General features: G+C 43.5%; 1 protein-coding gene across 25 annotated transcripts; it reads left to right on the top strand.

Moving 5' to 3' along the window:
- The first annotated feature begins 4,253 nt into the window (after positions 1-4,253).
- Positions 4,254-22,255, top strand: LOC135524181 (CCR4-NOT transcription complex subunit 1). Of its 25 annotated transcripts, none has more exons than XM_064951481.1 (48): positions 4,254-4,387; positions 6,108-6,397; positions 6,705-6,812; positions 7,099-7,191; positions 7,372-7,440; positions 7,547-7,601; positions 7,729-7,932; positions 8,045-8,213; positions 8,349-8,475; positions 8,577-8,687; positions 8,778-8,948; positions 9,056-9,183; positions 9,300-9,660; positions 9,778-9,900; positions 10,010-10,161; positions 10,367-10,517; positions 10,643-10,850; positions 10,944-11,072; positions 11,546-11,670; positions 11,779-12,065; positions 12,157-12,235; positions 12,402-12,632; positions 13,119-13,259; positions 13,390-13,569; positions 13,672-13,788; positions 13,934-14,044; positions 14,657-14,734; positions 14,839-15,016; positions 15,353-15,483; positions 15,572-15,868; positions 15,964-16,104; positions 16,219-16,323; positions 16,475-16,594; positions 16,731-16,925; positions 17,044-17,186; positions 17,303-17,411; positions 17,583-17,752; positions 18,005-18,236; positions 18,574-18,822; positions 19,037-19,200; positions 19,410-19,527; positions 19,630-19,731; positions 19,827-20,000; positions 20,095-20,244; positions 20,519-20,699; positions 20,778-20,910; positions 21,027-21,161; positions 21,371-22,255. In XM_064951481.1, exons 2-48 carry the CDS (start codon positions 6,296-6,298, stop codon positions 21,447-21,449), a joined length of 7,116 nt encoding a protein of 2,371 aa, XP_064807553.1. In that variant the 5' UTR covers positions 4,254-4,387; positions 6,108-6,295; the 3' UTR covers positions 21,450-22,255. The 25 variants fall into 25 exon arrangements, with proteins under 25 accessions (XP_064807553.1, XP_064807548.1, XP_064807547.1 ...); XM_064951476.1 differs by having other exon boundaries at positions 9,778-9,909; positions 10,367-10,538; XM_064951475.1 differs by having other exon boundaries at positions 9,778-9,909; positions 10,367-10,538; positions 12,393-12,632; positions 15,332-15,483.
- Positions 22,256-25,643: the final 3,388 nt, after the last annotated feature.

Here is a 25,643-nt window from a genome sequence, read left to right as displayed (position 1 = left end):
CTCAGCTACAGTGAAAATGTAATTTAAATAACGGTGCAAAAGTCTTGTGATTGGAATGTTTGATTTGATTTGGATCAGTTGTGGGTCTACTCTCAACCAGTGCTGATTTTAGCATGTAAATCTTGGTGGGGCATACTCAAATAAAATGTTTTTGATGCATGGCAGCAAAGCCACTACATGACACAACACAACACTAAACAATACATGCATTGCACTACAACGGTGACAAACTTTGCCCACATACTGTTAGGACCAACATAAAGCTGTCCCAACAGCAGACCTTTCTTTTCAGCACTATGGAGTGAATTCAGGACTAAGGAGCGAACTAGGACGGACGTAATCAATATAACTACTTGTTCAGCAACAAAATTCAGAACATGGGCCATAATCTCCCTGTACACCAAGTCAGAACCGTAGCATAAATAAAGGGGACATATAAGCAGACAATGAAAGCTCTTACAATATTCAATGATTACATTTCTCTAAAACAGGCTATAGGCTACATGTGCACCATCAAGTCAGAACAGTAGGCTTAGTTATGAGGGGGAAAGTTACCAAATTATTATGGTGAGACACATGGGCTATTAACAGCTTACTACACAACATACACTTATTATTACTTTCTTAGCTACAATATACATATCTCCCTGGCATATTACATCATTTATGCAGCAGCATATAAGACATTTTTGGACTCACCTTGTGCTGTACTCACTTGAACTGGATGGTGGCGCCTGTTGTTGAAATGCATTCCAGGTGACTACCTCATGAAGCTGGTTGAGAGAATGCCAAGAGTGTGCAAAGCTGTCATCAAGGCAAATGGTGTCTACTTTGAAGAATCTCAAATATAAAATATGTTTTGATATGTTTAACACTTTTTTGATTACTAGATGATTCCATATGTGTGATTTCATAGTGTTGATGACTTCACTTTTATTCTACAATGTAGAAAATAGCAAAACGATTAAGAAAAACCTTGGAATGAGTAGGTGTTTCCAAACTTTTGACTGGTACTGTAGTTGTGCCAAGCTTGTAGCATCATACCCAAGAAGAGTCGAGGCTGTAATTGCTGCAAAAGGTGTTTCAACAAAGTACTGAGTAAAGGGTCTGAATATTTATGTAAATGTAATATTTCGGTTTTTATTTATGACTTGTCATTATGGGCTATTGTGTGTAGATTGATGAGGGGGGGAAAGGATTTAATCAATTTTTAAATAAGGCTGTAACGTAACAAAATTTAGAAAAATTCAAAGAGTCTGAATACTTTCTGAATGCACAGTATGTCCATGGTAAATTATGGTAGAATTGTATATTGGGGCAATCATGATGGAACATTTCTAGTGTAAGGAAGTTCATGGAAAGAGTACTTAGCTGCTCAGTTGGCCTTTGCCTGGGAAAAGAGCAGGCTGGTCAGGTAACAGGTTGGCTAGAGTCGAGCCATACCTGAGTTTTGTTACAGGCAAAGAGTTGTTGCTGGAATAGTTTACACTGAGAATATATTTGATTTGTTCATATCTTTGTCAAAGTCCTGTTTTTTTTCTTCTGTACAACGTTTGTTGGCCAACTCGTCCTGCAACTGTTAACATTGTAAATAAAAGCCTCTAAGAGCAGTGAGCACAAGAACATCCTGTCACGGTTTCTCCCGCTCACCAAGCGAGGAGTTTTGTATGGAGGTCAATGAGTGTCGAATTTGGTTAACAAAAAATGGAATGGCTTATTTGCTACTTGTGGCGTCATTGATCCAATAGAAGTTTCGTAATGCTTATGTTGTTATGAGTGTACTGATATAAGTAGGACACGTGACATCCCGGCAATTTTGAGAAAAAACACTTTATATCGGAGTTGTGCAAAATTGGGGGGAGGGTTGTCAAACTAGTTTTTTTGCTTTGGGTAAGGTTGTGTGGTTTTTTATTGCGCGCAGGGGAGGGTAGTGCGTTTGCAGTGTGAAGCCAAAGCCACAGATCGGAAAGTGAAACTGACACCTGCTGAAGAAAACAGATTTTGGGTCCAGTTATCCGTCTCGTTTCGCCTCTTCTTCTCTGGTGCCAAAGACAATGGATACACTGACAAGTACGTGTCTCTCTCCCAAACAATGGGAGTCGTTGTCCACAAGGAGGCGCCGCGGGCTGTCTCGCTCCCGCCTATCCTTTATTTGGATTGGTGGATACATCTCGTTGTTGTAATATTTTGTTGAATATTCGATGAGGGTTGTTGACGTCAACCACCTGTAGTCAATGGAGAGAGACGCTATGCTAATAGCCTTATGTCATGAATATGCGTAGCTATCTCGAGACAACTCCAATATAAAGTTGCCATTGTGTCACGTGTCCTACTTCTATCAGTACCCTCGTCACAACTTAAGCATTAAGAAACTTATATTCGATCAATGAAGCCACACAGCAAATAAGCCATTACACTCATTGACCTCCATAAAAAATTAATTGCTTTGGTGAGCGGAAAAAACATCACTTGCTGGAGGGAGACAGATTATCCAACAGTTGGGCCTTCCTCTTCCTCTCTGCTGGTGCTCATGTGGAAGCATGCCATGCACATCTATGGTGGGATGGCTTGAGTTTGAAGTGGAAGGAGTACAGGGCTTAGCATGTCTCACGAGAAGGCTAAAAAGGGTTTTAGGGAGTTTTTCCGAGCCACCATGCTTTTACACCTGCATTGCTTGCTGTTTGGGGTTTTAGGCTGGGTTTTTGTACAGCACGTTGAGATATCAGCTGATGTAAGAAGGGATTAATAAATACATTTTATTTGATTTAATTAAATATTTAAATATCTTTAAAAGGAATCTGGTAATTGGTTAAGGGAGGGAATTGGAGGGAAAGAAAGAGAAGGTTGAAAAGACTGAGGGAGGCAGAGGATAGGTTTGAATCTGTTGAAGCTAGCAATAACAAGGGAGAGGGTATGTTGAGGAAGATTGGTGTTGGAAAGCCTTGCATTGATTGACAGGGTTATGATAAAGATATGTTTAGCCCAGTGGAAGTGAGATTTTTCTAGAGGGTGGAACCAGGCCTTTTGTCTGATCCATGGGTGGTTTCAGGTTAGGTGGAAAAGAGGGTGGGTGCTGTTGAGTCGCGAAGGTAACCCAAAGTAGACTTGTGATGTTTGTTTGTGTTTCTTCAGATCAGAGGGAGCAGGCACACCGTGTGACGCAACTTGGGGAAAGTCTCTTACTATGCGCTTAGGTACAGGGCACCATTGAAAGAAGTGATTACTGGGGTAGCGTTAAGTGTGGAGGTGGAGCAATTTAAGTTACAGATTCATGGTGTTTGTGACTCCCACCGTTTGGTGCGATGCAGGTCCAGTTGGGAGCGTGGTGAAACAGAGGGGAGTCTGTTCTTTGAGCTTGATTCAGAGGATTTACCTGATAAAGTAATGTTAGGATATATGAGTTATGCTGTTAGAGGGAAGAAAGTAGAGGGAGTTTCAAGGGTAAGAGAGTCTGAGAGGAACCCTGTGAATATTAGGTCTGTGCTAGAACAGTGGGATAGGCCGAAGAGTGATATGTTTCAGTAAGGTTAGCTTCTTAGTATTCATAGAAATGGTTACCAACTATGCCGCAGAGATGGATGTAACGGCTTGATCACACTGATCACATTGTACAAAATGGTACGCAGCATCATCTTTGTGTGCAACAAAAGTTCAACATTTACCTTCTGCTACCATTTCTGTCAAGCTGTCTACGCATACAGTTTGATGCATATGTTCGATAAATACAAGGTATGCACCACACCGAACGCACTGCAACTGCCTCTGCAACGCAATGCTGCAAGGCAAACGCAGAGTTCCATTAGAAATGTATGTACTTCTGGTGTACCAAAACGCAATAAGCTGTTGGTGTGATCGAGGCATAAGTCACAGAAAATAGATTTTGTGGTGGCAGCTGCAGAGAAGTACCTGGGGGTACAATATTTTACTTCAGAAGAGTTACAGAATGTGTTGAGTGGTAGTGTCCGTCCTCTCAAGTCAGTGGCCTGAGGTAGGATCAGATAGGTTTAAAGTAGTGGAATATGTTGTTGGGTTTTAATAATGAGTGTAGGGTGATTTAAAAAATATTTAAAAAAATTCTAATTTCCCCTTTTTCCATGTTGTATGACAAAGTGTAATGGGTTTTACTATAGTTCAGTTGGGGGCGGTAATGCAACATATTGGATGTTGTTAAACTCCACCGAAGAAGAAGAACAACAACACAATGGCGTCGCGAGCCCGGGCTCGAGCACTAAAGTGCAGACTGCACTGTGTGCGCGCGGAGATGACAGTCGCCATTTTATTTTGAAAAATTTAACCGAACTGGAAGGAGAGCAACCCTTTTAATTAATCAAGTTTGGGCGCAGAAACCAAAAGGAATGAACATAACAAATACATTTTATAAACCATGGTAAGTTTAATATTTGTTTTTTTAACAATCGGGGATATTTATTCAAATTAAGACATTAGTAAGATAGCAATTGTGCAACTAGCCGTTAGGCGTCATAGCTACCTACTGTAACGTTCGCTAAGAAAATAAAAAACTGGCTAGCGTTGGCTGAACTTGTCTTTGCAGCTAACGTTCGCTATGTTTGATGGTCCCATGTCAAAAAGCAGAGTTGGTTTTCTAATGAAAATGTCCAGTCATATTTAAGTTAGCTAACGTTAACGGTAATTATTTCTATCCCGTAGATGGTGCACATTGACAACGACATGTTCACGCCAACGTCTGATCTAGCTAACTACTAGTAACGTTAGTGTATCTTTGCTAGTACTATAGCTAGTTAACGTTAGCGCTACCTAGCCATACATGGCTAGGTCATGTACCTAGCCAGTTGGCTAACGGTAGCTACATTTAGCTAATTAGTTAGCTAGGCATTGAGTTAACGTAACGAACTACTTAGTAATACTATTAACTTGGTACTGTAACTATATTTTTTATTGACTATTTTCATGGACAATAGCATAATCGCTCGCTACTAAATTGATCAGTGAGCTAACGTTAGGTTTTACTGTATATAATTGTTGGATTTACAGCGGTACCAGATATTAACCAGCCAGCTACAGAAAACAGCCTAACATTACGGCCTTCTGAGAGTTAACGTTACTGTCTGTAGCCTGGCTGACGTTGGTCACATCTAGCTAAGTTAGCTGCAAAATGTGCTTAGCTACCGTTAGTTGGCTAGCTCTTTGTCTCAGTGGGTAAGTTAGCTTGTTACTGTCAGATGGTTAACGTTAACAAATTATACTTGCTAGTGTGTGGTCAGGTCAATTCTGCAGTTAGCAATCATGGCTAACGTGACCGTTGGTATTATTAGTTAACGTGAGCCAAGTTATGTTGCCCAAGATAGCTAGCGGTAACGTTAGTTATCTGTTAGCTAACCTTATTTTTGCCAGTTAACGTTAACCCGGCTACGTGGACGGTTACGGGGAAAAAATGTTTTTAGATTACACACACGCAAGCTACTGTTAATTTAGCTAGCTAGTTGCCGTTAGTATTGTCTTGCTAAGCTATAGTAGCTGACTATTTGCATTATTGCTAGGACACTGAAAACATATCTAACGTTTGTAATTACTATAACTAGCATTAGCTAGCCAAATAAAGTAAACAAATTCACAACGACTTCAACTTGTTTATTCATTGATTAACCATGTGTTGCCAGTGTAGAACATAAAGATAGTTAATCATCCGCATAAATATCAGCTCACACGATGCTGATTGAACTGGGAGTAGTGGGTGTGCAGAAGTCAAGGCCCGACTCTCGTGACACTGATACGAGAGCGACGTTGGGAAAGAGTTTTGGCGAACATTTATCATTTGTTTGTGCAAACTGTCATGGTGACTTAATTACCTGTCAGTTTAAAGGTAGCTAGCTATGTTTCTGTTTTGTTTAGTGTTGCGCAGGCGTATGAATCAGGATTACTCCAGGTGAGTAGTAGGCCCAACGGGGTTTATTACCCATGGCAGTTGTACGTCGTTATGCGCTTTTGGTATTTACAAACCCAGTTGATCATATAAGTGTGTAGTATTTGCTCCATTATTTTGGAATACTTTAACACAGTTTATATATGTAGAACTGTATTGCAGATTGCAGCTGTATTAACTACTTTTCTCTCTTGGCTATTTTCAGATGCTGAACTTGATTTTGCACTGAGGGACTTTACCTTGTATCAAGATCCATTGACAGAAGAACCTTGTTTTAAAACAGACATTTCACATCTGGGGGGGGGGCAGAAGTATCTTATCACTGAAGTGACTAAAGGGGAATAATGGTGATTTTGCGCCGGGCACGGCCGCCTGCTTCCGCCCCAACCAGCAATGAATCTTGACTCGCTCTCGCTGGCTTTGTCTCAAATCAGCTACCTGGTGGACAATTTAACAAAGAAAAACTACAGAGCCAGCCAGCAGGAAATACAGCATGTGAGTAGCATGTAGTATTATGCTCACAAATTGTCGTTTTCTTTTGTTGTATTTCCTGTTTTGTAGTTGGGACACTACAAAACAGTACACATTTTTCACAAATTTAGAGCGTTGCAGGGCTATAGCTAAATAGATTTGATGATGTAGATAGACAAATTTTTATTTGATATCACATTTCAGAAATGATTGTTAAACAAATATGATTCTGTGGTTCAGAATTGCATTCGGTATGAGTTATCTTGTCAATAATATTTTGGCAGTGCCAGCCAACCTGTTCTTTTGGTGAATGCGTTTTCTGTCCCAACAGATTGTGAATCGTCACGGCCCTGAGGCGGACAGGCATTTATTACGCTGTCTCTTCTCCCATGTGGATTTCAGTGGTGATGGTAAAAGCAGTGGCAAAGATTTTCATCAGGTAATTTTTGATTAGTAACACTTATTGTACCAGTGGCTAGACTTCAACTGATTTAGCTCTGAGGATTAATGGTCTCTTATGAACCGGAAAATGCTTAGATATCACAGCTCTAGGAATATGTGAACTCTGAACGCACCACTGTGCAGGTTTCCTAATCGTCATTGATATTGTCAGTTTGTCTTCCCTTATTGTTTTAGAAATTGACTCTGCATTCCTATTTTGTCCTTAACCTATTTTATGTTCCCTCTCCCTTTTACCTTTGTTTGTCCACTTGCCCGTGATACAGTTTCTGATCCAGGAGTGTGTTTCACTGATTTCAAAGCCTAATTTTATTTCAACACTTTGCTACGCCATCGACAATCCTTTGCACTACCAGAAGGTAGGAGGCATATGTGCTTATTTTCTCACTCACCTTTGTAAAATATTTCTGCAAATCAATGACTGTGTACATTTTCTGCAGTGATGGAGTGGGTCCAAGATATGCCTTGCTTCATGTCCCAAAATTACTGTCTGCGTCAGAATAATTGTTGAATGTTTTCTCAACCTTTATCATTTTCAGAGTTTGAAGCCGTCGGCCCACTTGTTCACTCAGTTGAGTAAAGTTCTCAAGCTAAGCAAGGTTCAAGAAGTAAGTAGTTATGTTCTAGAGAATTAAGTCTGTATGGAAATCTATGTTATCAGATAAAAAAACATTTATTGCAGTAAAAAACCATCTTGTCTTTTTCCCCCCCAAGGTGATATTTGGCCTTGCTTTGCTCAATTCGTGCAACGCAGACCTTCGTGGTTTTGGTAAATTTTTATATTTAATGTTTTGACTATACCAGCTGACTTGAAAACGTGCAATGTTTTATCTGTGTGTTGGGGGGGCTCAAGTTAAGCAAGTATTTCTTTAAAATATTTTCCCATCTGTTTTTAGCCGCGCAGTTCGTCAAACAAAAGCTCCCTGATCTCCTCCGCTCGTACGTGGACGCTGACCTTGGCGTTAACCAGGAAGGTGGCTTCCAAGATATTGCCATAGAGGTACTGCACCTGCTCCTCTCCCATCTTCTGTTTGGCCAGAAGGGAGCCAGTGGCGTCGGACAAGAGCAGATTGACGCTTTCCTCAAGACACTGTGCAGAGGTGAGGGGCGTGCTACTTGACGGAAAATGTAAATTATTTCCAGAGGTAATACTCTTCCTTCATTCACAACATTGTTGCCCTATCAGTTAAACGCTGTCTGTGTGTGTTTCAGATTTCCCGCAGGCGCGCTGCCCTGTGGTGCTTGCACCGCTGCTGTACCCTGAAAAACGGGACATTCTGATGGACAGGATTCTGCCAGACTCGGGAGAGTTAGCCAAGACCATGATGGAGAGTTCTCTTGCAGAGTTCATGCAGGAAGTTGGCTATGGCTTTTGTGCAAGGTGATTATTTAGTAACTGAAATTCCCATTACAAATTCCATTTATTGAGTCCTTTTTGGTGTCATACATGACCACCACAACAGAAGGAATTGAATGACCATTACCCCTGTTAATTAAACGTTTTGCTCTTTCTCAGCCTTGATGAATGCCGCAACATAATTCTGCAGTATGGGGTACGAGAGGTTACTGCCAGCCAGGTGGCCAGGGTCCTGGGGATGATGGCTCGTACCCACTCTGGCTTGTCTGATGGAATCCCCCTACAGGTGAGGGTTGACCTGATAGTAACTTAATAAACCTTCTCAAAGCTCTGTAAAAAGAATCCTGATTTCTTTATATACTAATGCTTTCTTTACATCTTCCTCAGTCCATCTCTGCTCCCGGCAGTGGCATTTGGAGTGATGGAAAGGACAAAAGTGATGGTTCTCAGGCCCACACTTGGAATGTAGAAGTTCTGATTGACGTGGTCAAAGAAGTTGTAAGTTATAGTGGAATTACTTGATATTCCCCTTCAGTTGGCCATTCTCGTCTTATACTTTGTACATAACATTTCCTTTTTATATTTAAGAACCCCAATCTGAACTTCAAGGAGGTGACCTACGAGCTCGATCACCCTGGCTTTATGATCCGGGACAGTAAGGGACTTCAGATGGTGGTGTATGGGATCCAGAGGGGCCTGGGTATGGAGGTGTTCCCTGTCGACCTCATCTACCGGCCCTGGAAGCATGCTGAGGGACAGGTAAGGAAGAGAGGATCATTGTTGTGTAAAAATGACCACACACACTTGTCCTACCGCTGGACTTCCTCCTCAGCCCTCCTGACCTTTCTCACTCCCCTCCTTTCCAGCTGTCATTCATTCAGCACTCCCTCATGAGCCCAGATGTGTTCTGCTTCGCTGACTACCCCTGCCACACCGTAGCCATCGACATACTGAAGGCGCCACCTGAGGACGATAACAGGGAGATAGCCACCTGGTGTGTGAAACACAGCCCTCCTGACCGCCACAGTTCCACATACTCCTTAACATGAATTATTAGTCAAATGTCATGCCATTTCTGATGGTCTTTGTTTGTGATTTTTCGCCGCACAGGAAGAGCCTGGACCTGGTGGAGAGCCTCCTGCGCCTCTCTGAGGTGGGCCAGTACGAGCAGGTGAAGCAGCTCTTCAGTTTCCCCATCAAACACTGTCCTGACATGCTGGTGCTGGCGCTGCTGCAGATCAGCACCTCCTGGCACACCCTGCGCCACGAGCTCATCTCCACCCTCATGCCCATCTTCCTGGGCAACCACCCCAACTCCGCCATCATCTTGCACTATGCGTGGCACGGACAGGGCCAGTCCCCCTCTATCCGCCAGCTGATCATGCACTCGATGGCAGAGTGGTACATGAGAGGAGAGCAGTACGACCAGGCCAAGCTGTCCCGCATCCTGGATGTGGCCCAGGACTTGAAGGTAGATATCAGGGATGCTCTTAAGGAAATATAATGACAACTTTGATATAGTTTTGTACAAGGCCACGTTGCAAACTTTTTATGTTGCAAAATCCAAACTGTTCCTCTTGTTTTTCAGTCTCTTTCAATGCTGCTAAATGGTACTCCATTTGCCTTTGTTATTGACCTTGCTGCACTTGCCTCTCGCCGTGAATACCTCAAACTTGACAAATGGCTGACTGACAAAATCCGAGAGCACGGGGTGGGTGGCGTGAGTTGAGCCTTTAATTTACAACAATTATACATGCACATTGCTACAAAAGTTACTTGGATATAGTGTTTGACAGTTATTTACCTGTTTGCCATTCTAGGAGCCCTTCATCCAGGCATGTGTAACGTTCCTGAAGAGGCGCTGTCCCTCTATTATGGGTGGTCTGGCCCCAGAGAAGGACCAGCCCAAAAGCGCCCAGCTCCCCCCGGAAACGATGGCTACCATGCTGGGCTGTCTGCAGTCCTGTGCCGGGTGAGTTTTCCGTGTTTCCATCAGAGGTTGAGTCATTAGACCTATGATCACATTTGTGACTGGTATGCTCCCTTTCATTACTTCAATCATATTAAATGGTTGTGCCAAACGGTCTAGGTTCCATAATACAACATGAACTTGAAATTAATTATCTTTCTAAATATGAAACAAGATCATATAGTTAAATAATTTATGTATTTTTCAGGAGTGTGTCTCAAGAGCTCTCTGAGACTATCTTGACCATGGTTGCCAACTGTAGCAACGTCATGAACAAAGCCCGCCAGCCACCACCGGGGGTCATGCCAAAGGGACGTGCTCCCAGCACCAGCAGCCTAGACGCCATTTCCCCTGTGCAGGTATCGGTGTCTCCTCTCCAGGTGAAGGGCATTGCATCTATGTTCTCTAACACTGTTATTGGGTAATGTGTATCGGCTAGAAACATCATCCCCTGAATTTACATTTGTTCCATTCTGTGTTCTAGATGGATCCCCTGACAGCCATGGGTTCACTGAACCTGAGCAGCTCTGCCACCTCTCACACACAGAGCATGCAGGGCTTCCCTACCCCGCTGGGCTCTGCCTTCAGCAACCCCCAGTCCCCAGCTAAGGCCTTCCCTCCACTGTCCAACCCCAACCCCAGCACACCATTTGGGGGGATTGGAAGCCTCTCTTCACAGCTAGGTAACACAGGTATGAGTAGAGAAACTGCCGTAGAGATAATTTCATAGTGTTTTGATTACAATATAATGGAGGACTAAACTTGTGTGTTTTTCTTTTGTCTAGGTCCACTGGGATCAGGCATTGGTTCTGGTCTTGGAATGCCAGCGGTGAGCAGCGATCCGTTTGGGACGAGGAAGATGAGCACACCGGGCCTGAATCCGACCACCTTTCAGCAGAGTAAGATGAAGGCCTGTAAGTGGTGGTGGTGTGACTGAGTGTGCTAGGCGCCTCAACTGTATTTCCTCCCAAAACGTTCTCTTCATATCTCCTAATGGGCCTTGAAGTAATCTGGTTTTACTGGAGTTAATTACAAATGCTTTAACATTTCTCATCTAAAAACATTGAGTACAATCTGGGAAGAAAAACAGTGTCTTTCACACATTGAATCAGAGGAAATACAGGTCAGTCTTCCATTAAACACAAATTGGCAAATTCCTATGCTCCTAATTGACAGGAATTTGATTTTTGGTACAATCCTTGTACATACTTGGATTTTTGGTACAATCCTTGTACATGTGTTTTTTTGTGTGGTGTTTATTGGTTTGATAGTGAAAACGTCCTAAGCTTGTTTTGAATTACTTGGAAAATGTTAAATTCGCTGCAATTGAAATAGTTCCAAAGGGTTTTCTATGGCAGTGTTTGATTTAGTCTGACCTTTTTCCCAGCTGACTTATCTCAGGTGTGGCCCGAGGCTAACCAGCACTTTAGTAAGGAGATTGACGATGAGGCTAACAGTTACTTCCAGCGCATCTACAACCACCCTCCGCACCCCACCATGTCTGTGGATGAGGTGAGTCCCTGAGTAAAATAGTCTGCAGTTGTTTCAGGCACTGACCCAGTGATGGTGTTTATCCTCAAGCTGACAGCTGTTTAAGCCATGGTGCCCCTCTCTTTGCAGGTGCTGGAGATGTTGCAGAGGTTCAAGGACTCCACCATTAAGCGAGAGCGGGAGGTCTTTAACTGTATGCTGAGGAACTTGTTTGAGGAGTACCGCTTCTTCCCCCAGTACCCCGACAAGGAGCTGCACATCACCGCTTGCCTGTTCGGGGGGATCATCGAGAAGGGTCTTGTCACCTACATGGCCCTTGGACTGGCCCTCAGATATGTCCTTGAAGCCTTAAGGAAGCCATTTGGATCCAAAATGTATTACTTTGGAATCGCTGCTCTAGATAGATTCAAAAATAGGTATGGACTTGCTGTTGCTATAGAATGTTGTGTGTGTATGATTCAAATTATCTGTGATCTGCTGTAGGGGTAATTTGATCTCTCTCTCTAGGCTGAAGGACTATCCCCAATATTGTCAGCACTTGGCCTCGATCGGCCACTTTCTGCAATTCCCCCTTCATTTGCAAGAGGTAATTGGATTTCCTGTGTATTTGTGAGACAATTTGTCATTCTTCATCTGTACAAGTACCTTGTCTTTTATACTGATCTCCGCACCACCTTAGCCAGAGGTGTGGATCCTACTTCACGATAAATAAGTCTCTCGCTCTGGCACTTTCGAATATCCTGTGTGTGCAGTATATCGAGTATGGCCAACAGTCACGGGATCCTCCAGTGAAGATGCAAGGATCCATCACCACCCCTGGAAGCCTGGCGTTGGCTCAAGCTCAGGCCCAGGCTCAGCCTCCCAAAGCCTCCCAGGCTGGACAGCCCAGCACCCTGGTCACCACAGCTACCGCCACCACCACTGTCGCCAAAACCACTACCATCACCCGACCTACCCCTGGCAGCTTCAAGAAGGATGTGCCGGTGAGTACCTGAGACAATTGTACCATATATATATATATATATATATATATATATATATATATATGCCTATGCTTTTAGCTGGCCATGTGAAATGACACCAGCGACCTAGTGCTTCAGTGTTTGTTTACTGCGTTGCTATAGTTTCATTGTCAATGGCAATACTAAACAGTTCCGTGAGGAGGGTTCCCTAATTTGTACAACGATATGCTGCTCATTTTTGTGTGCACGCTTGCGTGCACAGAAGGGGAAACAGCCAGGAAATAACAAATTTTTTCAAGCAAATGGGACATGTCTAAGAGAATGAGAATTTGTTTCTAATGCGGTTATTGAAGAAATAATTAATATACTGTGATTGTTTGGCAAGGATGCACTAAGTAATCATTTTATGGGAATTTGAGGTAGTGTAAAATTGTGATTTCCAAAGTGGAGGTTAGTAGATTGTAAAACATTTTGTTCTGAGTGTATATTCTAATCTATTAATTTCAGCCTTCCATCAACACCACAAACATTGACACTCTGCTAGTAGCAACAGACCAAACTGAGAGGATTGTGGAACCCCCAGAGAATGTTCAAGAGAAAATTGCTTTCATCTTCAATAACCTGTCACAATCCAACATGACACAGAAGGTGGGCCGTAGAGATATATTTTTGTTTTCTTACTGTATATTGCTACTGTGTATTAAACATCTTTGTTTTGGTCAATTTAAATACATTTCTTTAACTTTACAAATGCTTGTCTTTTCATCCAATTCCCAAGGTCGAGGAGTTAAAGGAAACTGTGAAAGAGGAGTTTATGCCCTGGGTTTCCCAGTATCTGGTCATGAAGAGGGTCAGCATCGAGCCCAACTTCCACAGCCTATATTCCAACTTTCTAGACACCCTGAAGAACCCTGAGTTTGTCAAAATGGTCCTGAATGAAACTTACAGAAACATCAAGGTGTGATTATTCACTTAAACAACATTTATGGAAAATGTGTAAACTCATATCACGTTTAAGAGAGCTACTTTAACACTAGCCTTTTCTCTCTCCTTGTGTCAGGTTCTCCTTACCTCCGATAAGGCAGCTGCAAACTTCTCTGATCGATCCCTACTGAAGAATTTGGGCCACTGGCTTGGCATGATCACTCTGGCTAAAAACAAGCCCATCCTGTACACGGTGAGTGCATTTCCTCACTTTTAAATGTTGGCCTGTATAGAACTTTCCATTTGTTTTCCTCCCAACAAATAACCAAACGCTTGTAACTGTGCCCCTAGATGGTATTTTGTTGTTTATCCTGCCTTTTTTGTCAAACTTTTTTTAGGATTTGGAGGTGAAATCCCTCTTGTTGGAAGCCTATGTCAAGGGGCAGCAGGAGCTACTCTATGTGGTCCCGTTTGTGGCCAAAGTCCTGGAATCCAGTTTGCGTAGTGTGGTAAGACCACATCTCAGGCATTTTCAAATGTATCAATAGGTATCTGAATTCACATTTTAATTTTTAGGTAACAACTTTAGCAATGTTATCAAAGTGATAATGACAAAGTGAGCTTAGGCCCAACACAGACAAAGCCAGCCCCGGCAGGCAGGACCTACAGGAATAGCGAGACTGCCAATCCAACAGACAATATGGTTGGGTCTGGAGTTGAACTAAGTACTAGTTTTTCCTGGTCATGTCCCATGGTCAAGAGAAACTATGGGCCCTAAGACTGACACAGTCCCATCAGGCAGAGTACCTACCGGAGCTGACAGGGAGCCAGTCCTTCCAGGCAGAATACCTACAGCAGCAGACAGGGAGCCAGCCAGAACTAGATGATGTAGACCATTATAGGCAGTATTATAGCCCATCTCCAGAAGAAGCAAAGAGGCGCAAAGTATGTGTGCTATTTTTGCTCCATAAAAATACTATTTGGTTAAACATTGTTTTGGACCAAATGGCTCTCTGGGTACATTATTTATGCCCACTGGAATTATGTATTTGCACACCTTTTTTCTCTCTCTGTTATGCCTTATTTCATTGTTTTTAAGAGCAGGTTAAATGTTTTCTCAGATCTTCCGACCTCAGAATCCCTGGACCATGGCCATCATGAATGTTCTGGCAGAGTTGCATACGGAACATGATCTAAAGGTCCGGGAACCCCTTCTCTTTCATCCACCAGCATTGACATGTTTTTAACATGTTTTCTTACTTTACACATACTGATTGTCATTGTGCCTCTTTCCCCACTACAGCTGAACTTAAAGTTTGAGATTGAGGTGCTGTGTAAGAACTTATCACTGGACATCAACGACCTGAAGCCTGGCACCCTGCTGAAAGACAAAGACAAGTTGAAGAGTCTGGAGGAGCAGCTCTCTGCACCAAAGAAAGAGGCCAAGCCCCCTGAAGAAATGATCCCTATTGTTAGCACAGGTATCCAGCACTTTCAAACTGGGATGCCCCTTGTCGGTGTGTGGATATCTTTCTATCAATTTTATTTCAAATGTTTGTTTAATCTGAATGTCATCATGTATATTGAAATGTTAATATTTAATCACAATTGTTGAATAAGATTTTAGCCCATCTTAGGTTCCATCATTTGAATGTAGAATGACAACCTGGATTTGTAGTGTTTGGCCAAGAACATTTAACCCGTTTCTTTTTTTGTTTTGTTCAAGCTGCTGCGCTTGAGCTCTTTTTTTTTTTTTTTCTGTATTTTAATCACAATAGTGTTTTTGTAACCAACAGGAGACTTTCTTCCATTTGCAGCTGCACCATCCACTCCCGCCCCAACCACCACTTGCTCAGCTACTGGGCCCCCTACCCCGCAGTTTAGCTATCATGACATCAATGTGTACGCCCTTGCAGGGCTAGCCCCTCACATCAATATCAACATCAACGTAAGTAGCACCTTCACTCAAACACCTTGTGACAAATACACATAGTAAGTCTTGAGTTGTGGCGGTACTAACACTCCACTCCCTGCAGATCCCCTTGCTTCAAGCCCACCCTCAGCTCAAGCAGTGTGTGAGACAGTCCATTGAGCGGGCTGTGCAAGAGCTTGTCCACCCCGTAGTGGACCGCTCCATCAAGATCGCCATGACCACCTGCGAGCAGATCGTCAGGAAGGACTTTGCTCTGGACTCGGAGGAGTCGCGCATGCGTGTGGCAGCTCATCATATGATGCGCAACCTGACCGCCGGCATGGCCATGATCACCTGCCGGGAGCCCCTGCTCATGAGCATCGCCACCAACCTGAAGAACAGCTTTGCCGCTGCCCTCAGGGTAGTCATCTTCATTCTCTCCCATTTCACATGCATGAAGAGCTATATAAAATATTAGTGGTGTTCTCGCTTATAACTGCTCCTGTCCCCCTCCAGGCCCCCACCCCCCAGCAGAGAGAGATGATGGAGGAAGCTGCTGCCAGGGTTGCACAGGACAACTGTGAGCTGGCCTGCTGCTTCATCCAGAAGACTGCAGTGGAGAAGGCTGGCCCAGAGATGGACAAGAGGCTGGCGACGGTGAGTTTAGTTATAGGCACGTTTGTTCTCACTGGGATGCTACTCTTGTCTGTATACTGTCCAGTACTTTATCTAATGGCTGACTGTTGTACCTGTACCCTTCCTCTCCTGTAGGAGTTTGAGCTGAGGAAGCATGCCCGTCAGGAGGGCCGTCGCTACTGTGACCCCGTTGTGCTGACCTACCAGGCTGAGCGCATGCCAGAGCAGATCAGACTCAAGGTGAGCACACCTGGTCTATAGCACTCCATTGGGTTCTTTCCTAGTAGTGGTATAGTCAGACATAAATTTTAAAATATATATATTTCATGAATGGGATATCAAACTTTGCTTTTGCATCTGGACTATTTACTGAGTGATATTTCTGACACAGGTTGGAGGCGTAGACCCCAAACAGCTGGCGGTGTATGAGGAGTTTGCCCGGAACGTTCCAGGCTTCCTACCCAGCAACGACCTGTCTCAGCCCACAGGATTCCTTGCCCAGCCCATGAAGGTAAGGCTCTTTGGCCCTGGAAGAGAACTCACCAATATTGCATTTGCTGCTATCTTGACATAAAATAAGGTTGGGTTAAGGTTAAGGACGTTACTCAAGTACCATATGAATGTGTCTCTCCTGTGTTTTATTACAGCAACAGGCATGGGCCACGGACGACGTGGCTCAGATCTATGACAAGTGCATGGCAGACCTGGAGCAGCACCTCCACGCCATCCCTCCAGCTCTGGCCATGAACCCTCAGACCCAGGCTTTGCGCAGCCTACTGGAGGCTGTGGCCCTAGCCAGGAACTCCCGGGACGGCATCGCCGCTCTGGGCCTGCTGCAGAAGGTCAGGGACTAGTTCTCACACAGCCACATTGGAAATGCATGCATGCATGCATGCATAGACAAGTAGCTTAGGTCTCAGTAGAAAAGCTTTTCTACTAACTGTCTCTCTCTCGCTCCAGGCTGTGGAGGGTCTGCTGGATGCTACCAGTGGTGCCGATGCTGACTTGCTTCTGCGGTACAGAGAGTGCCACCTGCTGGTGCTCAAAGCCCTCCAGGACGGCCGGGCATACGGGCCACTGTGGTGCAACAAGCAGATTACCAGGTTGGTATCCCCCATAAAACCAACTCATGGGAATCTTTTTGGCTTTAATGGGGATGGAAAACTAAATCAACTCATCGATTTTTGTTAACTTTTGGGGTATGTTTGATCTGTTTCAGGTGCCTGATTGAGTGCCGTGATGAGTACAAGTACAACGTGGAGGCTGTGGAGCTGCTGATCAGAAACCACCTGGTCAACATGCAGCAGTACGACCTGCACCTGGCACAGGTAAACACCACTACACACACCTTTATTAAGGGTTGCGATGTTTGTTTTCGGGTGCACAACTCAATCTGTGAATAGTCTGTCTCAATTCTATAAAACTGTGTAATGTGCTTAGTGTGTTTTGTACCTGTGTCAGTGTCTTACAACCATGTGTGTCTGTATGTTTCTGTCTAGTCTATGGAGAATGGGCTGCACTACATGGCGGTGGCGTTTGCCATGCAGCTGGTGAAGCTGCTGTTGGTGGATGAGCGCAGTGTGAGCCACATTACCGAGGCAGACTTGTTCCACACTATCGAGACTCTGATGCGAACCAGCGCCCACTCCAGAGCCAACGCACCTGAGGGGTAAGTCCTTTTCTGTCCGAATAATTTTTTATTTTTTTGTCTGGGTCGTGTTCTTTTGTGCACACTCTAGCAAAACCTTTTTGAAATGGAAATCTAAAATGGGTGTTTCTTAATAGACTAGTTCAGTTAGTCCCATGCTGTCTGTCAGTTTTCCATTTTGTGCGTTGTGAATACGACCCTGGAGATGTGTGGTTGGTGTACATACGTTTGTAGCTCTTTCTAACTGATGTATATCTGTCCTTTTACCTCAAGGCTTCCTCAGCTGATGGATGTGGTCCGTTCCAACTACGAGGCCATGATCGACCGGGCCCACGGAGGACCCAACTTTATGATGCACTCTGGCATCTCCCAGGCATCCGAGTACGACGACCCGCCGGGCCTGAGGGAGAAGGCTGAGTACCTGCTGAGGGAATGGGTCAACCTGTACCACTCTGCAGCCGCCGGCCGGGACAGCACCAAGGCCTTCTCTGCCTTTGTGGGCCAGGTACAGGACAGCACACACTTATCTTTATTTTAGTTTCACAGTCTTTGCCTTATGACGACCGCCTGTCTCCTCCAAGCCAGTCAGAGCGCTGTTTGCCTTCACAACACGAGCACAGCTCCAGTTGTGGCTTTGACACTGTGGGGCCTTATTGCTAGAGCAGTGCACATAGCAGCAACTCCATTTTCTTCCAAACCACTGCACCCAGCAGCAGTGTTGTGAGACTGTACATCAATATTCATACCAAGATTATCTTAGTAAAAATGTACACAATTTTAACTATTATGGATGACTAGACGTATATGGCCATTCTCACTACTGTACTTACTGTCCTCCCCAGATGCACCAGCAGGGCATTCTGAAGACCGATGACCTGATCACTCGTTTCTTCCGGCTGTGCACGGAGATGTGCGTAGAGATCAGCTACCGCGCCCAGGCCGAGCAGCAGCACAACCCCGCGGCCAGCGCCGCCATCATCAGAGCCAAGTGTTACCATAACCTGGATGCCTTTGTGCGCCTCATTGCCCTGCTGGTCAAGCACTCCGGAGAGGCCACCAACACTGTCACCAAGATCAACCTGCTCAACAAGGTTAATATCAGGAGGCTCCTCACCATGGGGTCTGTAGAATCAGCTCTGCTTTGTAAAGATATCTCGGAAAGACAACCGTACATTTGAAATCAGCAAACTGACAACGCAATTCATAGTTCTGAGTCTTCTTTTAAAACCCTTCACAGATTTCCGATAAAGGCTCTTGGGAAATTACATTACTGGACTCATCAATGTGTCCCTTGACTGTTCTCAGGTTCTTGGTATTGTGGTTGGAGTGTTGATCCAGGACCATGATGTGAGGCAGACTGAGTTCCAGCAGTTGCCTTACCACCGCATCTTCATCATGCTGTTGCTCGAGCTCAATGCCCCCGAGCACGTGCTGGAGACCATCAACTTCCAGACCCTCACCGCCTTCTGGTAAATGCCTGTTCGAAAAGCCATAGGAGATCCAATGTTTCTTTGTGGAATACAGCATAGAATTCTATGATTGGTTTTCACTGGGGGTATTTATCAGTGATTGTCAGGATGTCTTAAAGCTCACTTTCCTAAACTGTAAATGTGTGGTGCTCATCTATACTGAGTTGTCTACCTTTTCATGTTTCTATTTTGTTCTTTTTTTTCCACAGCAACACTTTCCACATCCTGAGGCCTACCAAAGCCCCTGGCTTTGTTTACGCTTGGCTGGAGTTGATCTCTCACCGTATCTTCATCGCCAGGATGCTAGCGCACACCCCACAGCAGAAGGCAAGGAGAAGTCACTGATGTGTGACAAGACGGTGCCATGTTTGGGTGGATGTGTTTGGTACTGAATAGCAACCATTGATAACCTGTCTTCTCTTTTCTTAGGGTTGGCCCATGTATGCCCAACTTCTCATTGATCTGTTCAAGTACCTGGCGCCCTTCCTGAGGAATGTTGAGCTTAACAAACCTATGCAAATCCTCTACAAGGTTTGGAAACGGCTCATAATGTCTCTTTCCCTTGAAACCATTAGTAAAATGACAACGACTTGGATTTGACTGAAATGTTTCTCCTCTGACCTCAGGGTACCCTGCGTGTCCTTCTGGTCCTACTGCATGACTTCCCAGAGTTCCTGTGTGACTACCACTATGGCTTCTGCGACGTCATCCCACCTAACTGCATCCAGCTCCGCAACCTGATTCTGAGTGCCTTCCCACGCAACATGAGGCTTCCAGACCCCTTCACTCCCAATTTGAAGGTACAGCCGATGAGACCCTAAATTCATTACACTGCATTTTGTTTGGTCTTTTTCTGTAAATGTTTATTACTATTTTTCACTTTTTGTCTACTAGGTTGACATGCTCAGCGAGATCAACATCGCGCCGCGCATCCTCACAAACTTCACCGGAGTGATGCCCTCTCAGTTCAAGAAGGATCTGGACTCGTACCTGAAGACACGCTCCCCCGTCACCTTCCTCTCTGAGCTCCGCAGCAATCTGCAGGTAGGGGGCGCCACTCTGGGTCCCTGGAAGTATTTGCAGCACAACGACACATCTTTAGAACAGGTTAAGTTTTGAGTCTTTGCGCAAATGTTCAAATGTCGATTTGTCTTGCGTTGTATCGGAAGTGTCATTGTACTTGGGTGTTTTCAGTGCGTCTGTCTGTAGATTTAGTTCCAGGCAACTCAATCTGGAAATAAAACGAGTGTCTCCTTCAATTGCAAGTGTTGGGGGTTTTACATGTTGTTCTCCTTTTTACCCTCCAAACCTATTCCAGGTGTCAAATGAGCCAGGCAACCGTTACAACATCCAGCTGATCAACGCTCTGGTGCTGTATGTGGGAACCCAGGCCATCGCACACATCCACAACAAGGGCAGCACCCCCTCCATGAGCACCATCACTCACTCAGCCCACATGGACATCTTCCAGAACCTGGCTGTGGACCTGGACACTGAGGGTAAGATGAGCGCACACACATGCATACAGTTTTCTCTCTTCGTTGTTGTGTGGTATTCTCATCATTCTCTGTTCCCAGGGCGTTATCTCTTCCTGAATGCCATTGCCAATCAGCTGCGCTACCCAAACAGCCACACCCATTACTTCAGCTGCACCATGCTGTACCTGTTTGCTGAGGCCAACACTGAGGCAATCCAGGAGCAGATTACCAGGTAAATCTTCTCTACAAAGAACAATTGCATTTAAAGACATTGGAACTACCTACATTTTTATGGATCAGTTTCCTTTCCAAGTGTCTTTGTTAACAGGATTTTGCACCTCTTTGCAGGGTTCTTCTGGAGAGGCTGATTGTGAACCGGCCTCATCCCTGGGGACTGCTCATCACCTTCATCGAGCTCATCAAGAATCCCGCCTTCAAGTTCTGGAGCCACGACTTTGTACACTGTGCCCCGGAGATCGAGAAGTATGTGCTCATTCACTCTCTACCAGAGTTGGCTTTTCACTCAGCTGAGATGACTTCACCTGCAGAGTAGTAGCTGGAGGATAACCAGTTAGCAGCACGTTGTGTGTTCATGCCCTGCTTTAATAAAATCAATATCATACACGTTCTAAGATAAATTGCTGCAATGGAAGGACTTGGATTAAACACCCTCCGCTGTCTCTCTCTCTCAGGTTGTTCCAGTCAGTGGCTCAGTGCTGCATGGGGCAAAAGCAGGCTCAGCAGGTGATGGAGGGCACTGGTGCCAGTTAGTCAGCCAGCCTACAGGAGAGATAATAGGGCCAAACCCTCCATCCCTGGAACCCACCCCACAGATGCCCCCCTACATTACTGTTAGCACTGGATGAACTGGCAATGCTGATTTTGAAGTTTGACTGCTGCTCATGGATCTAAGAGTTTGTTTTGCCCTGGCTATGGAGAAGTTATTTGGACATGCTGTTTAATATTTTTATGCTTCGATGTAAATATTAAAAGGGAGATGGAGAGCTTGATAGTACGAGCAGATATGTGAATGTAGTGTCCAACAAATGATCTAACGTGTAAAGACGACGTGTACACGCACATTCAGTCACTACCAAAGGTCCCTGGCTGTCTCCCTCCTACAGATTTAATTTTTGCATATTTGATGATTGATTTATTTGCATTCAGAGGCTTAAAAGGTAGTGGCTAAAGAGGGCTGTTTTTTTATTTTTTATTTGTTGAGTGGGAAAAGAAAGGCAGTGCACTAGATTCTCTCATGGGTTCACTCCTTTGATCTACTTGGGGTGTGGTGGGGGCAATGGTCTTTCCATTTTAAATAGTGGGTTAGAGGTTCTCCCCGGCACTTGTAAAATTGTGGAAAATTTAAGATGGCGAATTAAATCTTAAAATTTGTACAAAGATCCAAATTGCAGAACAACAAAAGGACCAATACAGCCCATTTTGTAAGGATTTTGAATGTTTTGTAAATGTATTGGTCCGTGTGTATTTTGTAGTCCTTTATAGTTGCCTTTAGTTCTTGCTACTTATTTCCTGTATGTATGCATACTGTAGTTAACGCATTAAACAATTGAACTGCATTTTCGTTTGTTTTCATGCTGATGAGAAATTACTTTAGACTGTTCATTTTATTATGTAAAACATAGCAACTTAGTAATTACAATATGTAAAAGGATAAGCATTTCACTCCACAGCTGCAGCCTCATCACACTTCAGCTCCACTATGTTGCAGTGCTGTTTCTATCAGTGTTGCGTTGTCAATGTGAAGTTCTACCTACTCCACAGCACATTGTTTTGAGAGCGGAGGAGCATGGATGTCTTTGACCAAGTTTGTTTTTCAATTGGGGGGGTACAAATGAATATACAGTACCAGGCAAAAGTTGAGACACCTACTCATTGAAGGTTTTTTATTTTTACTACTTTCTACATTGTAGAATAATAGTGATGAGACAAATTATGAAATAATGTAACCTAAAAAGTGTTAAACAAATCTAAATATATTTTAGATTCTTCAAAGTAGCCACCTTCTGCCTTGACAGCTTTGCACACCCTGCATTCTCTCAACCAGCTTCATGAGGTAGTCACCTGGAATTTATTTCAATTAACAGGTGTGCTTTGTTAATTAGTGGAATTCCTTTCCTTAAGTTGTGTTGTGATAAGGTATGGAGGTATACAGAAGATAGCACTATTTAGTAAAAGACCAAGTCCATATTATGGCAAGAACGGCTCAAATAAGCAAAGAGAAATGACAGTCCATTTGAGACATGAAGGTAAGTCAATATGGAAAATGTCAAATGTTCAAGTGCAGTTGCCAAAAAAACCAAGAGCTATGATTAAACTGACTTTCATGAGGATGCCACAAGAAAGGAAGCCCCAGAGCTACCTCTGCTGTAGAGGACAAGTTAATTAGTTACCAGCCTCAGAAATCAGCAATATATTGCAGCCCAATTTATTTTTTCAGAGTTCAAGTAACAGACACATCTCAAACTTTTCAGAGGAAACTGAATCTGTCCTTCATGGTTGAATTGCTGCAATGAAACCGCTACCACTGGGTGTGCTTTGCTGGTGACACTGATTTATTAACAATTCATGACACACTGAACCAAATTGGCTTCTACAGTGATACACCATGCCATCTGGTTTGCGCTTAGGGGGACTATCATTTGTTTGTCAACAGGACAATGACCAAAAACACCAGGCTGTGTAAGGACTATTTTACCAAGAACGAGAGTGATGGAGTGCTGCATCAGATGACCTCCACAATCACCTGACCTCAAACCAATTGAGATGGTTTAGGTTGAGTTAGACTGCAGAGTGAAGGAAAGCAGCCAACAAGTACTCAGCATATGTGGGAACTCCTTCCAGGAATTTTTTTGAAAAGCATTCCAAAAGGATTCCATGGTTGAGAGAATGGCAAGAGTCTCGGTCTTCCTTTCTTGTGGCGATCCTCCTGAGAGCCAGTTTTGCAACTGCACTTTCAAAATTCCTGACATTTCCCAGACTGACTGACCTTCATGTCTAAAAGTAATGATGGACCTACATTTCTCATAACATGGACTTGGTCTTTTACCAAATAGGGCTATATCTAATGTATACCACACCTACCTTGTCACAACGCAACTGATTGGCTCAAACGCATTAAGAAGGAAATAAATTCCACAAATTGACTTTCGAACAAGGCACACCTGTTCATTGAAATGCATTCCAGGCGACTACCTCATGAAGTTGGTTGAGAGAATGCCAAGAGTGTGCAAAGCTGTCAAGGTGGCAACTTTGAAGAATCTAAATATATACTTTTTTGGTTACTTCAGTGATTTCATAGGTTTTAATTGATAGTTTTGTCTTCACTATTATCCTACAATGTGGAAAATAGTTTTAAAAAATAAGGAAAATCCCTGGAATGAGTAGATGTGTCCAAACTTTTGACTGGAACTGTATATCCATTGACGAATTGGGAGAGTGGAATAATTGCCATTAACAGCCAACGCGTTTGTTTAAGTTTGTTTCTGCCAGCAGAAATTCTCTCTTAATTCGAGGAGTTAACATCGGACAATCATGCACTTAGAAATACATTTTGTAACTTTGTACATTTTTCCGGGATCGCTTACATTGCCATATACATTTTGAAACCACACTGGATTTTATCCCAATAGCCTGAAGGGAGAGACATGGTAAGCATTGAACTACAGAAATTCAGCCCTGGCAAAATATTAATTTAGCCAGTTAAAGGAACTGGGATGTTAGTCCATCTGAGGTCAGATTGAATTGATTAGAGCTTTCTGACAATGTTTCTGGCAATGATTTTATATAAACAAGGAAATATATATACTCCCGAATATTTACAATGGGAAACAATTGGGATACTATAGGAAGAGATGGAGTCCTCCATCAGGGGTCTTAAGAGGCAGATTCATTTAATAATATGATATCAAGATGAATGTATCTATGATCTTCAATGCATTTGGAAGCGATTGAGATACATTGCCTCGATATAGTAAAATTATCAGTAGATTTTAGGGAAGTTTGTGTTATTTCCTTCGATTAGCCCATTGCCTGGGCCAGGGGTTCCATGGATGATCAAAATAGCAATGGAGAAATCAAATCAAACTTTACTGTGAAATGGTTACTAACAAACCCTTAACCAAGAATGCAGTTCAAGAAAGAGCTAAGAAAATAGTTACCAAATGAACAAATGTAAAACACAAAAGTAACACAGTAACATAACAATACCGATACCAAGTCAATGTGCGGGGGTACAGGTTAGTCAAGGTAATTTGTATATATAGGTAGGGGTAAAGTGACTACATAGATTAAACAGATTCCAACAGAGAAGACAATAAGGACATACACCGTAAGTATGTACTTGCAATTATTCTCGAATGAGCGGCCATTCATGTGTGAAGGATTAGTTTACATACAGTTTAGCACATTTAAACTCAGTTTTTCACAATTCCTGACATTTAATCCAAGTAAAAATTCCCTGTTTTAGGTCAGTTAGGATCATCACTTTATTTTAAGAATGTGAAATGTATAATATCACAGAGAATTATTGATTTCAGCTTTTATTTCTTTCATCACATTCCCAGTGGGTCAGAAGTTTACATACACTCAATTAGTATTTGGTAGCATTGCCTTTAAATTGTTTAACTTGGGTCAAACGTTTCAGGTAGCCTTCCACAAGCTTCCCACATTAAGTTGGGTGAATTTTGGCCCATTCCTCCTGACAGAAGCTGGTGTAACAGAGTCAAGTTTGTAGTTCTGCCCACAAATGTTCTATAGGTTTGAGGTCAGGGCTTTGTGATGGCCACTCCAATACCTTGACTTTCTTGTCCTTAAGCCATTTTGCCACAACTTTGGAAGTATGGGGTCATTGTCCATTTGGAAGACCCATTTGCGACCAAACTTTAACTTCCCGACTGATGTCTTGAGATGTTGCTTCAATATATCCACATAATTTTAATTCCTCAA

The sequence above is a fragment of the Oncorhynchus masou genome, chromosome 31 (genome assembly GCF_036934945.1).
Source record: "Oncorhynchus masou masou isolate Uvic2021 chromosome 31, UVic_Omas_1.1, whole genome shotgun sequence".
Taxonomy (NCBI): domain Eukaryota; kingdom Metazoa; phylum Chordata; class Actinopteri; order Salmoniformes; family Salmonidae; genus Oncorhynchus; species Oncorhynchus masou.
The sequence above is the reverse complement of the archived record's forward strand: the minus strand, read 5'-3'. Positions and strand labels throughout refer to the sequence as shown.